Source organism: Kryptolebias marmoratus, linkage group LG24 (genome assembly GCF_001649575.2).
Source record: "Kryptolebias marmoratus isolate JLee-2015 linkage group LG24, ASM164957v2, whole genome shotgun sequence".
NCBI lineage: Eukaryota > Metazoa > Chordata > Actinopteri > Cyprinodontiformes > Rivulidae > Kryptolebias > Kryptolebias marmoratus.
Genome location: NC_051453.1, coordinates 6043654 through 6057061, shown reverse-complemented (window position 1 = coordinate 6057061; position 13408 = coordinate 6043654). Strand labels below are relative to the sequence as shown.

The 13408-nt window shown below is 39.0% G+C and overlaps 2 protein-coding genes across 2 annotated transcripts; one reads left to right on the top strand and one right to left on the bottom strand.

Moving 5' to 3' along the window:
• Positions 1-861: 861 nt before the first annotated feature.
• On the bottom strand, positions 862-3065 carry lsm4 (LSM4 homolog, U6 small nuclear RNA and mRNA degradation associated). The gene is made up of 5 exons (XM_017413344.3): positions 2959-3065; positions 2489-2530; positions 2262-2360; positions 1604-1784; positions 862-1502 (listed from the first exon to the last, which is right to left on the bottom strand). The coding sequence occupies exons 1-5, from the start codon at positions 2959-2961 to the stop codon at positions 1393-1395; spliced, it is 435 nt and encodes a 144-aa protein (XP_017268833.1). The 5' UTR covers positions 2962-3065; the 3' UTR covers positions 862-1392.
• Positions 3066-5226: 2161 nt separating this feature from the next.
• On the top strand, positions 5227-11707 carry pgpep1 (pyroglutamyl-peptidase I). The gene is made up of 5 exons (XM_017413295.3): positions 5227-5399; positions 6996-7048; positions 8476-8592; positions 8721-8953; positions 10252-11707. Exons 1-5 carry the CDS (start codon positions 5366-5368, stop codon positions 10445-10447), a joined length of 633 nt encoding a protein of 210 aa, XP_017268784.1. The 5' UTR covers positions 5227-5365; the 3' UTR covers positions 10448-11707.
• Positions 11708-13408: the final 1701 nt, after the last annotated feature.

The following is a 13408-nucleotide window of genomic DNA, read 5'->3' as shown; positions in this document are numbered from 1 at the left end:
GCAAAAAGAGTCACAAAGAGGAATTTTTCAGTATTGAGTTGTTATTTTCAAATTCTCCATCTCAAAAGCTTCACATTAAGTCATAGTTTGTTGAAACTTGGAGATTAGTTTTGTTTACAAGCCTGTTTGAAAACTTGATTTTTGTTGGTCTGGAGTGATGTCACTGGAAAGTCCAGCTCTATATTTGAAAGAAGGGAATCCCCAGGATTCTCAAAGATGCCAAACATTTTATGAAGGGAAATTTTCAAAGAAAATTATGATTATAAGACAATAATTATTTCTGAAGACATACCTGTTAGAAAACTTTGATTTAAAGTTAGTTTATTTGCTACTTTAGCTACTGGGATCTCTAGATGGTTCCTTTATGGACTCATTTTTACTCAAGTATTAATATTTTCACTTTTCTTCCCGTTGCAGCCTGACTCACGTATTTTCAGGCACAAGGTTAATAAATGAGTCAATTAGACAAGTGGAGGAATTTTGTTTTTGCTTTTATTTACAGAGAAATCTGAGTTTGTTTTTTGAAGACCAGAAAAACTTACAATAACTGATCCCATATGGAGATATAAATTAGTTGAGGAACAGATAATAAGTGCATTTACATTTTCTGCTTATTCAATTTCAAAAGCTTAGAATTTTTAATTTATAGTGGCTTAAATGTCTATTTTATTATTTGCTAATATAATTTAGCGTTTTGTAATGTAAAATGATTTCAAATGATTGGTTTAAAGGCTTTTTTTGTTTAAAAACACACCAGAAGACAGTACCAACAGAGATAAAGATTTATATCTTCTCTGACTTTAATATAATCTCTATTAAGAGACATTTAAATAACATTTGTTGTTCACAGAAAATCACAACTGTTTTAACAAAAAGTGTTTTATTCTCAAGTTCTTGTGTAAATAAATTACAATATTGTCATTTCTTACAAAAATAAAATGAAACACAATCAACCCAAAGATGTTGGACTCTTCTAATTCAAATCTTCCTTTTTCTGGAAAACTTAAATCATCATCATGTGTCACTTTACAAATGTTTTAACAAAACATGTTCAGGAAGTGAATCCTCTCAGCTGTGTTCACCATTTTACCTGCTGTAAATATAACGAGCAAACCAATGAAAAAAAAACTAACATACATGAATTAAGAAGCTAAACATATCTATCCATGCAACAGAGTTTAGACTTAACCTTTTCCACACCATGAAAACTACGCTTGAAGAGTTTTGATTGACACACAGGTGTAAAATAACAGTAAAAAAAAAATCTTAACTTTATGATACTAAAAAAAAAAGCACAGCTTCTCAAACATCTTCATCATCATGATAATTCTGCAACAACCAGTTCTTCTAAACACCACAGCAGAAAGAAACACTGGAGTTTGTTACTGTTTGTTAGTGCTGGTTCTTCATGCCCTGTGGTTTGCCTGGTTTCTTATCTGGCTGCTGCTGCTGCTGATCCCGACCAGGACCAGACATCCCTCTGCCACGGCCGCCGAACACACCTGCAGAAAGGACGCAAGGGGAGAACACGCTCACCTGCGTTACCTCTGAGGAATCATTTCTGGATTAATAAAAAGTTTCTTTAAAAAGTGTTTCCTTTCACCTCGGCCGGGTCCTCCTCTTCCTTTGCCCTGCTGTTTATTCTGCTGGCCGCCACCGCGTCCGCGGCCCTTCGACACCACCTCATCCTTCACCATGTCGATGATCTCATCGGGGATCCGCAAATACTTGATGGTGCTTCCTCGGATATAACACTCGGGCATCCTCCAGAATTTATCTCCATCCTGTGAGAATGGAACGAGAACACCAAAATGAGCAAGATTCTGTTTTTTTAAAGTTTCATTACAAATTTCTTTTGCACTTTCAAATAAGTTTACTTTAGTTTTAGCAGAGTAGTCCCCGTTCATTGATGACAGGTAATAGACGATATAGACAGACATTCAGTCACTTCAACTAGAAATCCAGCAACCTGGCCATGATTATTCCTCAAATTGTCAAACATTTTTAAAGTATTTCATTTATCACTGCTGTTGACTAGCAGTTGTATGAATTCTGTATCAGGTGCAGGACAGAACTGACAGTTCTTCAGCATAGATATGCAGACCAAAGCGTTTGCAGATGTGGTATAGAGTGATAAATGAATGCATACTGAGTTCACATCTTTACATTTGAACTGTTCACACTGAAACCACTTCAATGCGCAGTGTGAACAGGTCAGCACCGCCTCTGGCGTCCACAGAGGAGCGAGAGCTGAGCTTTACCCTGGACGTGCAGATGACTTCTCTCAGGTTGATGTTCATCCAGTTATCACAGCTGACCAGATGGCCGTTGTAGGTCTCACCATTCTTCAGCTCCACCAGCTGAAAAGCAAACGCAAAGCTTAATCACTCATAATGATTTACACTTTACAGACTAAATAGTGTTGTGAGTATTTATTAAGATGTTCCTGCAGAGGCTGAATGCTTGCAGAGGGTCAGGGTTTCCTCACCATGGGGTGATTCTGGGCAGTCTTCAACAGAGACAGAGGAAGCTGAAAAATGCCAGAGAAATCAGGTAACATTTAACTTGCTTAGGCCTTGTTTTCATACAAGCTTATATAGCATATATATAGCATGTTACCTGAGTGTTTTATTTTGGTAAAATTGCATAATGCGCCAGGCATGAAATGACTCCAATGAACTATTACAACAAACTATCACAGTCTATGATTAAACTGGGTAATATAAAGCTTTTATAAAACGATAAACAGGTATTTCTAAAGTTGTTTGTTACATGTGTAGACTTCAGAAAGTAGCACGGATATTATATTTAGCTTCGGTGGCTAACATTAGTTAGCTACCTCCTCGGTTAGCCTCTGTTTTAAAAGCTATTCTTGCTCTTTTTGTCTGCTGAAATAAAGGTATGCTGACTAAAATAAGAAAACAATGAACTACTGGAATCTAGGGGTTATAAACTCACCATTGTGATTCAATAAATTTTCTTTTCTTGCGCTCAAAAGCACGATTTTCCCCACCGACAGTTCTTCTTCTTCTGATGATTAAGGCGCTGTTTTAATATGCTGCCCCCTGCTGGCGAAACCGTGCGTCGCCAAAATCCGCCTACTCTCTCTTGCTCCTTTTTTGTGTATTCTTCAAAAATCCTTATTTTAATTTTATGGCACATGTATACAAAATTCTTATCACAAATACAAAAGACACAAGTTATCACATAACACACAAACATGTTAGAAAATACATTAAAGTAATAAGTTAATATGTGAAGCAATGCAAACAACTAATAGATATTTCAAAAGGTCCAAAGTAAAGGTGATTTGCATTAGAGGTAAATTGTTTTTTATCCTCCTGAGATATGATGTTTTTTAAACAGTGTCACTGGTATCATCATCATTTTTTGTTCGAACAGCCTTTGCTCTTGTCTTCTTTGTGCGTGTTATTAATAGCACACATCACCAGGCAGAACAAAAGTCTCTTTGAGTGCAGGAAACCTTCAGTAAACAGTCCATTAAAACAGATTTTTTTCTTTTATTTCAACATTAAAACCATCTCATCCCCTCCCCCTCATTTAGGATGCTGAAGTGTTTCATCGTTATCACAGTTACTCGTAGGACATCTGCCTTCTCTTCACCCAGACATATTTTGATTTGAAATACGTTTTAATAGTTTTTTGTGCTTTTGCACGATTATAGTCCTACATATATGTTAAAGTGCTCCTGAATCCTTACATTTAGAGAAATACAGAAATGTCAGCAGTTTTGAGGTGTTAGTAATGGATATAAGTACTAACTAAAGGATTTGTGGCACTTTTATTTTCATTAACTATCAACATTATATTACCTTGACTAAGCCCGCAATTTTAAATAAATTTTGTGATATAACTGATAATCATGATGCTCATAATTAAACCAACAACAAAAGCTAATGTATATATAAAGATGGGTCCTCATACGGCAGCAAGACATGCAAATAATGGACTTAAGCTCTGACAAGCTTGGTAACACCAATCTGTTCACTTTTATCCTGGATTATTGAATCCTTCTTTTATAAAATATCACTGGTCTTTAATATCTTAAAAAAACAAAACACTCAGCCCCCCCTTTGTGTTCCACATGAGTGTTTCCACTTTCACTTCAAGTCTGGTCCTGTGCCAGAGACCTGAAAGCTTGAGGGTTCTGTTCAGTATCTCAGCTGCTCCAAGGACTGCACTCTTCTGGACAGAGATCTCTGAGGTTGTTCCTGGGATCTGTTGGAGACACTTTTCCAGTTTGGGGGTCACAGAACCAAGTGCTCCGATGACCGCTGGCACAACTGAGGCCTTGACTCTCCAAAACTTCTCCATTTCCTCTTTCAGCCCTTAGTATTTCTCCAGCTTCTTGTGCTCCTTCTTCCTGATGTTACAGTCACATCTATCACCACTGCTCTCTTCTGTATCTTATCTATCACCACAATGCCCGGTTGGTTAGCTATTACCTGTTTGTCAGTCTGGATCTGGAAGTCCCACAGTATCTTAGCCCTGCCATTCTCCACCACCTTAGCTGGAGTCTCCCACTTTGACTGTGGGACTTCCAGTTTATACTCAGTACAGATGTTCCTGTACACTATTCCAGCCACTTAGTTATGGTGTTCCATGTATGCTTTGCCTGCCTGCATCTTACATCCTGCTATTATGTGCTGGACTGTCTCAGGGGCATCTTTACACAGCCTGCATCTGGGGTCCTGCCTGGTATGATAGACCCCGGCTTCTATTGCTCTTGTCCTGCCATAATTAATGCCTCTGTGCTGCCTTTCAGTCCAGCCCTTTCTAGCCGCTGATAGGATTTGTTGATAACATTCATAGGCAAGGGCAAAAAACTCACATGATAATTGAAATACAGTTGATGGAACAGAGTACAACATCTGATAATTTAGGTCTGTGAAAACGATTAGTGCACACCTGTTTTCACTGTTGTAAGAAAAAAAGTAGTAAAAAAATAATAATTTAATTAAATTATCCTATTTTTATGTAAATTTATGAAAGCCTGAAAAGAGATCAATAGAGTAAAATAAGGATAATCGACCCGTTACTTGATAGATAAGTAAATAAATATATTTTTAACATTTTTATTTTATTTTATTTGTCTGTTTTTGATTCGTTGTGTTTGCTTTTTTCCTTGTCACGCTTGAGCTTCCGTACTTCTCAGCGCGTCGTCTGGGTACGTCATGACGTAACGTCTGACGCGGCACGCAAGCGGAATGAAGGAGAACGGCAGGTTTCTTTTGATTGTGGCAGAAGGAGTCGTCAGCTGTGGGGGGCTTTGACTCTCTGTCCGATTCTGGTTCAGCTCGAAACCCGAGAAACAGCGACGGATTCTACTTGATAAAACCGGGAGATGGACAACAGCAACCGAACTGTGATCGTGACAGGTTCGTGTCCCATCGACTGCTGTTGTTGTCGTGTTTGATGGTAGCTTAAAAAGCGAGAAAAGTCGGGAAAAAAGTTGAGAAGATGACAGCTGCTCTGCCCTTAATGGCGTCAGGTTGTTCTGGGCTGCAGTTGTGTACAGAAAGAAGCGCTTTGTTGGACATTTTTACTGTACTCTTTTATTATTTTATTGCGTTATTACATGCTTCTTGGAAGTCAGTGACATTTTCCCTTTAGTCGATGGCCACATGGATTGTTTCTTTTTTTATTTAAAGAAATATATTAATATATTTTGTTCTGTAATGTCAGTATCCTGTTTATTATTAATGCATTATAAAATTTTGGGTCCAAAAATCCGTTTGGTTTTGACATATAACCTAAGTTACCTCATAGTTAGCTTAAACATGATCTTATTTTGGTTACCAGGATTAGCAAAGCTGTCGTTAATGATTGTTTATTCAGTGTGTCATAACTTAAATGTGGTTAAAATGTCTGTAATGTCCACAAAAGGCAGACAAAACAACAGTAAATGAAGGAGAAAGCTGGTGTCTGTAAAGCTGAATGTTGTTCAAATCATAAACCAGTTTAATTGAGAAACTTTGAATCATAACTTTTAGTTTTTGTAGTGATTTGTTTTGCAGTTTTCATTTTTCTCTAAAACTTTCAAACCCCGTCTCATCATCAGGCGTCTTTATGAATTCATTGTGTCGAAAAGATTCACAATAAATGACCAGAAAGGAGAATTATTCATATATAGATGACATCTTATACATAGAGGTGGTGTTTTTAACATCTTAAATCTGACTTTTGTTTCGGTAACATGCTTCATGTCACCTTTCATGAAGCAAGAAAACCCTAAAAGATAACTACAGTGATTTATTTATATTAATATATTATATATTCAAGATTGTATTTCCAAAAAGTGCGGCTTCACATTTTGCGTCATCGATGTAATGCATTTTAAAAGCACAAACGACTGTCTTGGGCTGTTAATTTTCCGCAGGGCCAGCAGACTGAGATTTTTCCGTTCTCAGACACAAAAGAGTGCAGAAACTCGCAGCCACGTCTGATAGTAAATGTGTAGATTGCCTGGGAACAGCGCCTTCACAATAGCAGGCCGGCTGGCAGCTGCTGGCCCCTCGCTCTGCTCCTTTTCAGCAGCCTGTCAGACAGACTGATCCTTTCTCCACCCAACCCCCAGGGACCCGCTGACCCCGGGACGGGTGGTGGAGGGGGACCAGCAGCAATAGATCCCTGTATAAACAAGCCGGGCCCAATACCCATTAGCTCCTGAGATATTTTCCTTCAGGTTTTATTAAGTGATGCATGTGGGGATTATCAGTAAATATGATCTGGATTCTGGAAAACAGCATTTATTTTTTTAATATTTTAAAAGAAAAACTAAGTTATTTTTCATTATAAATGATGTTTTGCAAGCCCCAGAATGTTAAAAAATATATCATTCCTTATAAAAATGGAAGACATCTTTAATTGCTTCTTGAAAACGTAATGTTCAGCAAAGTGGCGGCATTAGCTCACAATGACCTTGAAATGATTACATCCATTAGCAGCTAAAATAAACATTTCATCTCTTGCAGGTTTCGAGCCGTTTGGAGAACACACTGTCAATGCCAGCTGGGTAGCAGTCCAGGTAGTTTCTTCACACATCTCATAATTATTAATTACTTTAAACGCTTTTAGGATTTGTTTGTGTTTGTGGAGGAAAAACCACACGAAAACAAGTGTGTGCTTTAATGTTTAAGTGTCTGTTTTCACTCACAATGTTCACGTTTAAAGCCGGTCGTTGGCGGCGATTGAACTTGTGACGCCCGAGCAGCCGCTGGCCGGCGTCACGCTGCACCGAGGCTGTCCGAGGCTTCATGTGGGGGATGATGGTGGTTGTCAGGGTGTCTAGACGGACTTGATAAGGATATTAGAGGCAAACAAAAGGCCACATTGAGGCAGGGTCACAGATGTGGTCAGACTTGCCTCCTTTCAATAAGGGGTGGGGGTCAGGGTCCAGGGCTCCTGGTCCTGCGGGGGACTGGGGGAGGTGATGGTTCACTGGGTGTGAATTTGACACAGATTTGTCTTACTTATGATATTTATGATTGCATCTTTTATTTTGGTCTTTACTCATGCCACCTTTGTTTGTGAATAATTCATATCTTCCAGCTGAATAGTTGGAGATAGGTGGAGAAGATGGGAAGAGCAAAGCAGTCAGGATGTGTTTAATTATTATTATCATTATTGTTATTATTATTATTATCATTATCATCATCATCATCATTATTATTATTATTGTTGTTGTTGTTGTTGTTATTATTATTATTATTATTATTATTATTATTATTATTATTATTATTATTATTATTATTATTATTAATGAACGAAAAAATTTTAAATAATTTGCTACAGATGGAAAAAACTACAGAAATCACAGTTTCTGTACAAATGTTGAGTGTTTGAGTCCGAATGAAGCTAAGTTATTAAAGCTAAAAGAAGCAGAACACTAGCTAAAAGCTAAAGCAGAACTCTAACTAAAAGCTAAAAAGAGCAGAGCAATAGCTAAATCTAAAGGCAGCAGACCACTAGCTAAAAGCTAAAAGGAGCAGAACACTAGCTAAAAGTAAAAAAAAACTAGCTATTAGCTAAAAGCAGGGACTGTTTGTGAAAAGCTAAAGTAGCAAAAGGGAAGCTAAATGTAGCTAAAAGCTATCCAGAATCTTAAAGCAGGAAAATGTTAGCTAAAAACCTAAAGACATGAAGACTAAAACAGAGGCTTTACTCTGGAGAGGATTTCTGACGAAACTGAAGAGATCCTGATGGATTTCTATGGGGAAAATATTTGTAATTAAAGTTAAATCTTTTATAAAAGGTACAAAAATCAAAAGTCACAGCCCCCATCTTCTGAATGAGCTAACATTTTGATTTCTGAATGGCTAAAATAATACAAAGTGTGCAGCAAAAGATAAACAGGAGAACAACCGGATATGTGTACGTTTTTCTACTTAACGATTATTTACTGCAGGTTCCTGTGAAACCCTTCGAGCCTCATTTTAAACTTTGTTCTGTCAGGAACTGAAGAAACTTGGTCTGGGCAGTAATGTGGACCTCCATGTGTATGAAGTTCCTGTGGAGTACCAGAAAGTTCAGAGTTTGGTTCCATCGTTGTGGAAACAGTATCATCCACGGGTAAGAGAAGAAAAAACAAACTTATTCTCTCATAATAATCAGTCACACATCTTCTGTAATGTGGTTTAAATCCTAATGGCTCTGATTCATGGCTTCATTTCTCCTTCCTCGTCTCCTTCCCCGCTCAGTTGGTAGTTCATGTCGGAGTCTCGGGCATGGCCACCACGGTGACGCTGGAGAAGTGCGGCAGGAATCACGGCTACAAGGGCCTGGACAACAGCAGCTTCTGTCCCGATTCACAGTGTTGCATTGTGGGAGGCCCCGACTGCATCAACTCAGTTATTGACATGGAGTCGGTCTGCAAGAGAGTGACCGCCTCCGGGCTGGGAGTAGCTGTGTCCGTCTCTAAAGACGCAGGAAGGTGATTTGGTTTTTCTTTCTGCTTGTCATTTTCTTTTCCGTACACGGTCCCTGCGTGGATTACAGCAGCTTTTTACTTTCTGGGGCACGTGTAGTTGAGTACATTTTCACTTCTGTAACCCTGACTTGCTTTTACCCACTTTGTATATTTAATACAAGCGTCGTCGGTGATTATAAACTCTTATTAACGATACAGGATTTGAATCCTTTGTGCCTTTTTTCGTTAGCAGCTGGGAGAACAAACTAAAATACAAGATCTACAACAAAGAGCTATTAATAGACCTGCTGTTACACAAACGCTTCAAACACCTCTGCCCATTGCTGCTTTGAATGTAAATACTGAGATTTCTTCAGATGCAATTTACTTCAGATTTGAAGTAAATTGTTTCCTACAGCTGCATTTATATTTATAAAGCCCCAGAAAAGGAACTCTGCTCCTGTTGTGTATTCTAGCTGTGCTTTTTCCTTCACTTTCACAGCCTTCACGTAATCTTTTAAAGTGGTCGATGTTCGTATTTTTTAAAGACTTTCTGAGGATTTTTTCTTTGGACTTGGGCTGCTTCGTCCATTCCCTGATCACTTAAACACAATTTAAGACACTTAACTCTGATTTAGGAGTCATGCGGGCATAAAAAGGACCCTAAATTCAAAGGATTGTTCAGTATCGTGTCGGTTCATGGAAGGTAACTTCCCAGTTGGTCCTGGTCTCAGTCCTGGTCCAGGGTCCGTCCTGGGCTCAGTCCTGGTCCTGGATTAGTCCTGGTCCTGTGTTGGTCCTGGTCTCAGTCCTGCTCCTGGTCCTGGTCCACCATCCTGCATGTTTCAGTTGTTTATCTGCTCTGACTCACCTGGTTTGAATAACTGAGCGATTAACAGATCTAAACCTGCAGGATGGTGTTCCTCCAGGACCAGGATTAGACACCTCTGCTTTACTAGCAGAGCTCTTTGTTCTTATTTCTTTAGTTAAAGAATGAAAAATACAAAAAAAAAAATCCACAGTTTGACAGATAAAAGTCCAGCAAGGACATCCCCAAAGAGCTATTAGCTGGATATGTTTCATACAGTAGATGATGCATCTCTCAGATCTTAAATTCATTATTCTCAGATGCTGTTCATCTGCTGTAGATAGATTGGAGTGTCTCGTTTTTGGTGTCCTCCACTTGTCCACGTTCCTCATTCTTAAGCCCAAACTCTGACAGCCCTTCAGAAATCAAAACCACTTCAGAAGATTACAAGAAGGTTTAGCTCCTTGTGGAGGAATAATCGTCTTCACTCACGCCCTCCTCTCTTCCCTCGCAGGTACCTCTGTGATTTCACCTACTACACGTCTCTGTACCTGAGCCACGGCCGCTCTGCCTTCGTTCACGTGCCTCCTCTAGGAAAGCCTTACAGCGGGGAAGACCTGGGCCGCGCGTTACAGGCCATCATCCGGGAGATGCTGGAGCTTCTGGACCAAGCTGAAGAGAAAATCCACTGCCAGCAGCACATCCACTAAGTGACCTCCGACCAGCCTCTCCTGCCCCTTCGCCACACAAGACAAATTGCACTTGACCACAAGTAGCCAAATGTCTTCTTCTTTTTATCTGTCGTCTTTATTTGGACATAATGAACCTTCAGAGATTAGTCTGTTTCCAGCGTCCGCTTTCCATTAACGTCTGTCCCTTAGTTTGCTCGAACCTGATTCAGTCGTGTTTTTACGCCTCCCAGTAAGGTAAGGAAAAACGGAAATAGATGACATCTTATGGGACGTTTGTAATCAAAGCTTTTATCCCGTGGAGCATTCTGACTTCAGAGCTGAAGATGTGATTAAAAACGGATCACCAAGGGAACACAAGTGCTTCTTTCATGTGTTCATATGCAGTCACAGGTGGAGATGCAAAGAGTAATGTCTATAATGTGACATTAATTAGGATCTTTAAGCCCAAATGTGACTTCTATTAAAGCACCTTATAGGGTTAGGGTTATTATGATGGTTGTAGAAGGCACATTTGGGGAAACTGTAGCATCAGAGAGCTTCTTCCTCAGACTTTGCTCCATCAAAAGGTTTCCGTCACCAGGTGTCTACGCCTAAAGGTCTATACATAATGTACATGATGCAATATGTTTTTAGTAGGAATGTTAGCAGTAAACTCTATGCTAATTTAGTTTTTTTTTTTTCCTTTTCCAACTCTCCTGACCCTGCCTGTCTTGAATCATTTCTCGAGTCCCTTTTCTTTATAAGAAGATGTAAATTTGCCTTCTTTTACTAAGGTTTTTTTTTTCTTTTTTAAATCAGGGAACGGGTTGGTTCCAGCTCATACTTCCCCAGTTGGACGGCCCAGTTCTGACAGAAATTAAACAAATCTATTCCGCTGAGATCTGACCTTGAGCCGTGCAATGTAACTTTACAGATCTCCTTCGCAGAAAGAAAAAGATCATTTCATTACAGCTGCACAACTGTTGAGAGAATCTGGGGCTTTAAGCTTAAACTTTTTCTGGTTGCTTTAAAGAGGAGGGGTTTTTTTCCTTTAAAAGGAAAATTATATAAAAACAAATATGTTGCACAATCTAAACTGTCAGTTATGTGTTTCTTTTAGTGTCGGGTGATGAAACTGCATTCGAGGATGGTCAAGATGTTTTTCATTTTTACATTTATTAATGTGTGAAAATCCTTAAAGTTTAACTTTGTGTCACAGGGAGATTTAATCCTGAACTGTGGGCAAAAAAAAAAAACGCAACTGAAGACCAAATTCTGACCCTTTTGTTTCCCGTAGTTGTGCAGCTCCTGATTAAAGCGTCCTGGTGTCCTCTTCGCTAAATCGGGTTTATCGTCGCTCCTCGTTTTATGTGAGAAATTGATTTAATGAAGCTGGACTCCAGGTTCTGTCAGAACTGGGCCTCTTAATTTTATTTCTGTTGCACTTTTAGTTTTGTGTAAGTTGGTTTTACCTAATCTGAAACTTGGACAGCATTTGTCAAGCAATGTGAACGGTTGCGTTTTCATATTATTATTGTTATTTTTTAATTTCCAGTCACTTTATCTTGAATTATGTAGCTTTCCGTACAAACGCACACACAGATGCACACAAAACCATTTTGACTTTTTTTTTTTTTCTCCCAACAACTTATTATGATGTGTACCTTGATGACTTTTATTCTTTTCTTCCTGAGTTTTGCTTTGTTTGACTTGTTTCACAAACAGCAGGAAGCCCCATCGGTGTATTTATGGTGGCGACACTCCCATTTATAAATGTGCTGTTTTATAGCTTTTTTTTTTTAATGACTTTTGTCAAGTTTTACTGTGTAGACCAGAGTCTCCTTTTACTGTTGAGCTGAGAGGACGACCTAAAGCACCCAGCACCACTTCAGTTTGATTGGAGTTAACAGGTTTTAGCACTGAATCGACTAAATACTGTGTCAGCACCCTGTGAAGGCCCAACAGAATCATTTAATTAAATGTTTAACTGTTATAACGAGGCTAACCTTGTGTCAGTCGTTAAACAATCTGGTACCGCTGAGTTTGAGTAAATTATTTTTAACCGCGTTCGTTGTTTTTATTACAATTTTGTACAGTGTTTTTACCACCGAATGGGTCCTCGAACCTCTCGTTTAAACTGACCCAAGTCACGCCGTCTCCTTCGTAATTCAGCGTCTCTCTTCTTCGTTTGGTTTGAAAGTTTTTAGAGTTGTTAAACCCACCGGGGCACACTTTAGTGTGGCAGTCCGTGGTTGTGGCTTTGTGAGCGCCAAAAGGGTCGTGGAGAAGCTGTCCGCAGGATTTCTGCCTCCAGTTTACCTACGAGCTGACCCCTGACCCCTGACCCCTGACCCTCTCCTGTGCCTTGCTGTTGCTCATGTGTGTCATGAAAAGGCCTTATTAATTCCCACTGGGTCCATTCGAAGATGTATTATCGATGCTGTCCGTTCAGATGTGTGGCTACCTCACAAATACTTTTCTATCTTGGCGTGTGCTCTGTTGTACACCTGCGTCATGACTCTGTGATTTATTGTGGGTTTCTGTGTCGAGGGAGTGTCTTTCTGTGTCATTAACAAAAGCACTGTAACAGTCGGTAATCTCGCTCTGTAAAAGAAAGGCTTTGAAATAAAGAAAACTAAATGATTACATGAAATGAATGTTTGTTATTGCAGTTATCTGTAGTTGTACGCAGCACCTTTAAACTTGGACAATAACTTCATGTTTTACTTTCACCAGATATAACAAAAACACGAGTTTTCAGGACAGATTTAGAGCAGCTTCATTGATTGTTCAGGCACGCTAAAACTACTTAATGCTTTTATTATTATTGTTTGCTTTTTTATTTAAGACAATTATCACGTTTTACAATGTGTAACCTTAAAGACAGGGTCTGGGCCTTATTGTGGACTGTTTTTGAGGTAAATGCAGCGCTCTAATAATACTGCTGATGGCCTCTTTTTTTAAATCAAAAGTGTTACAAAAAAAAAAACAAACAGATGA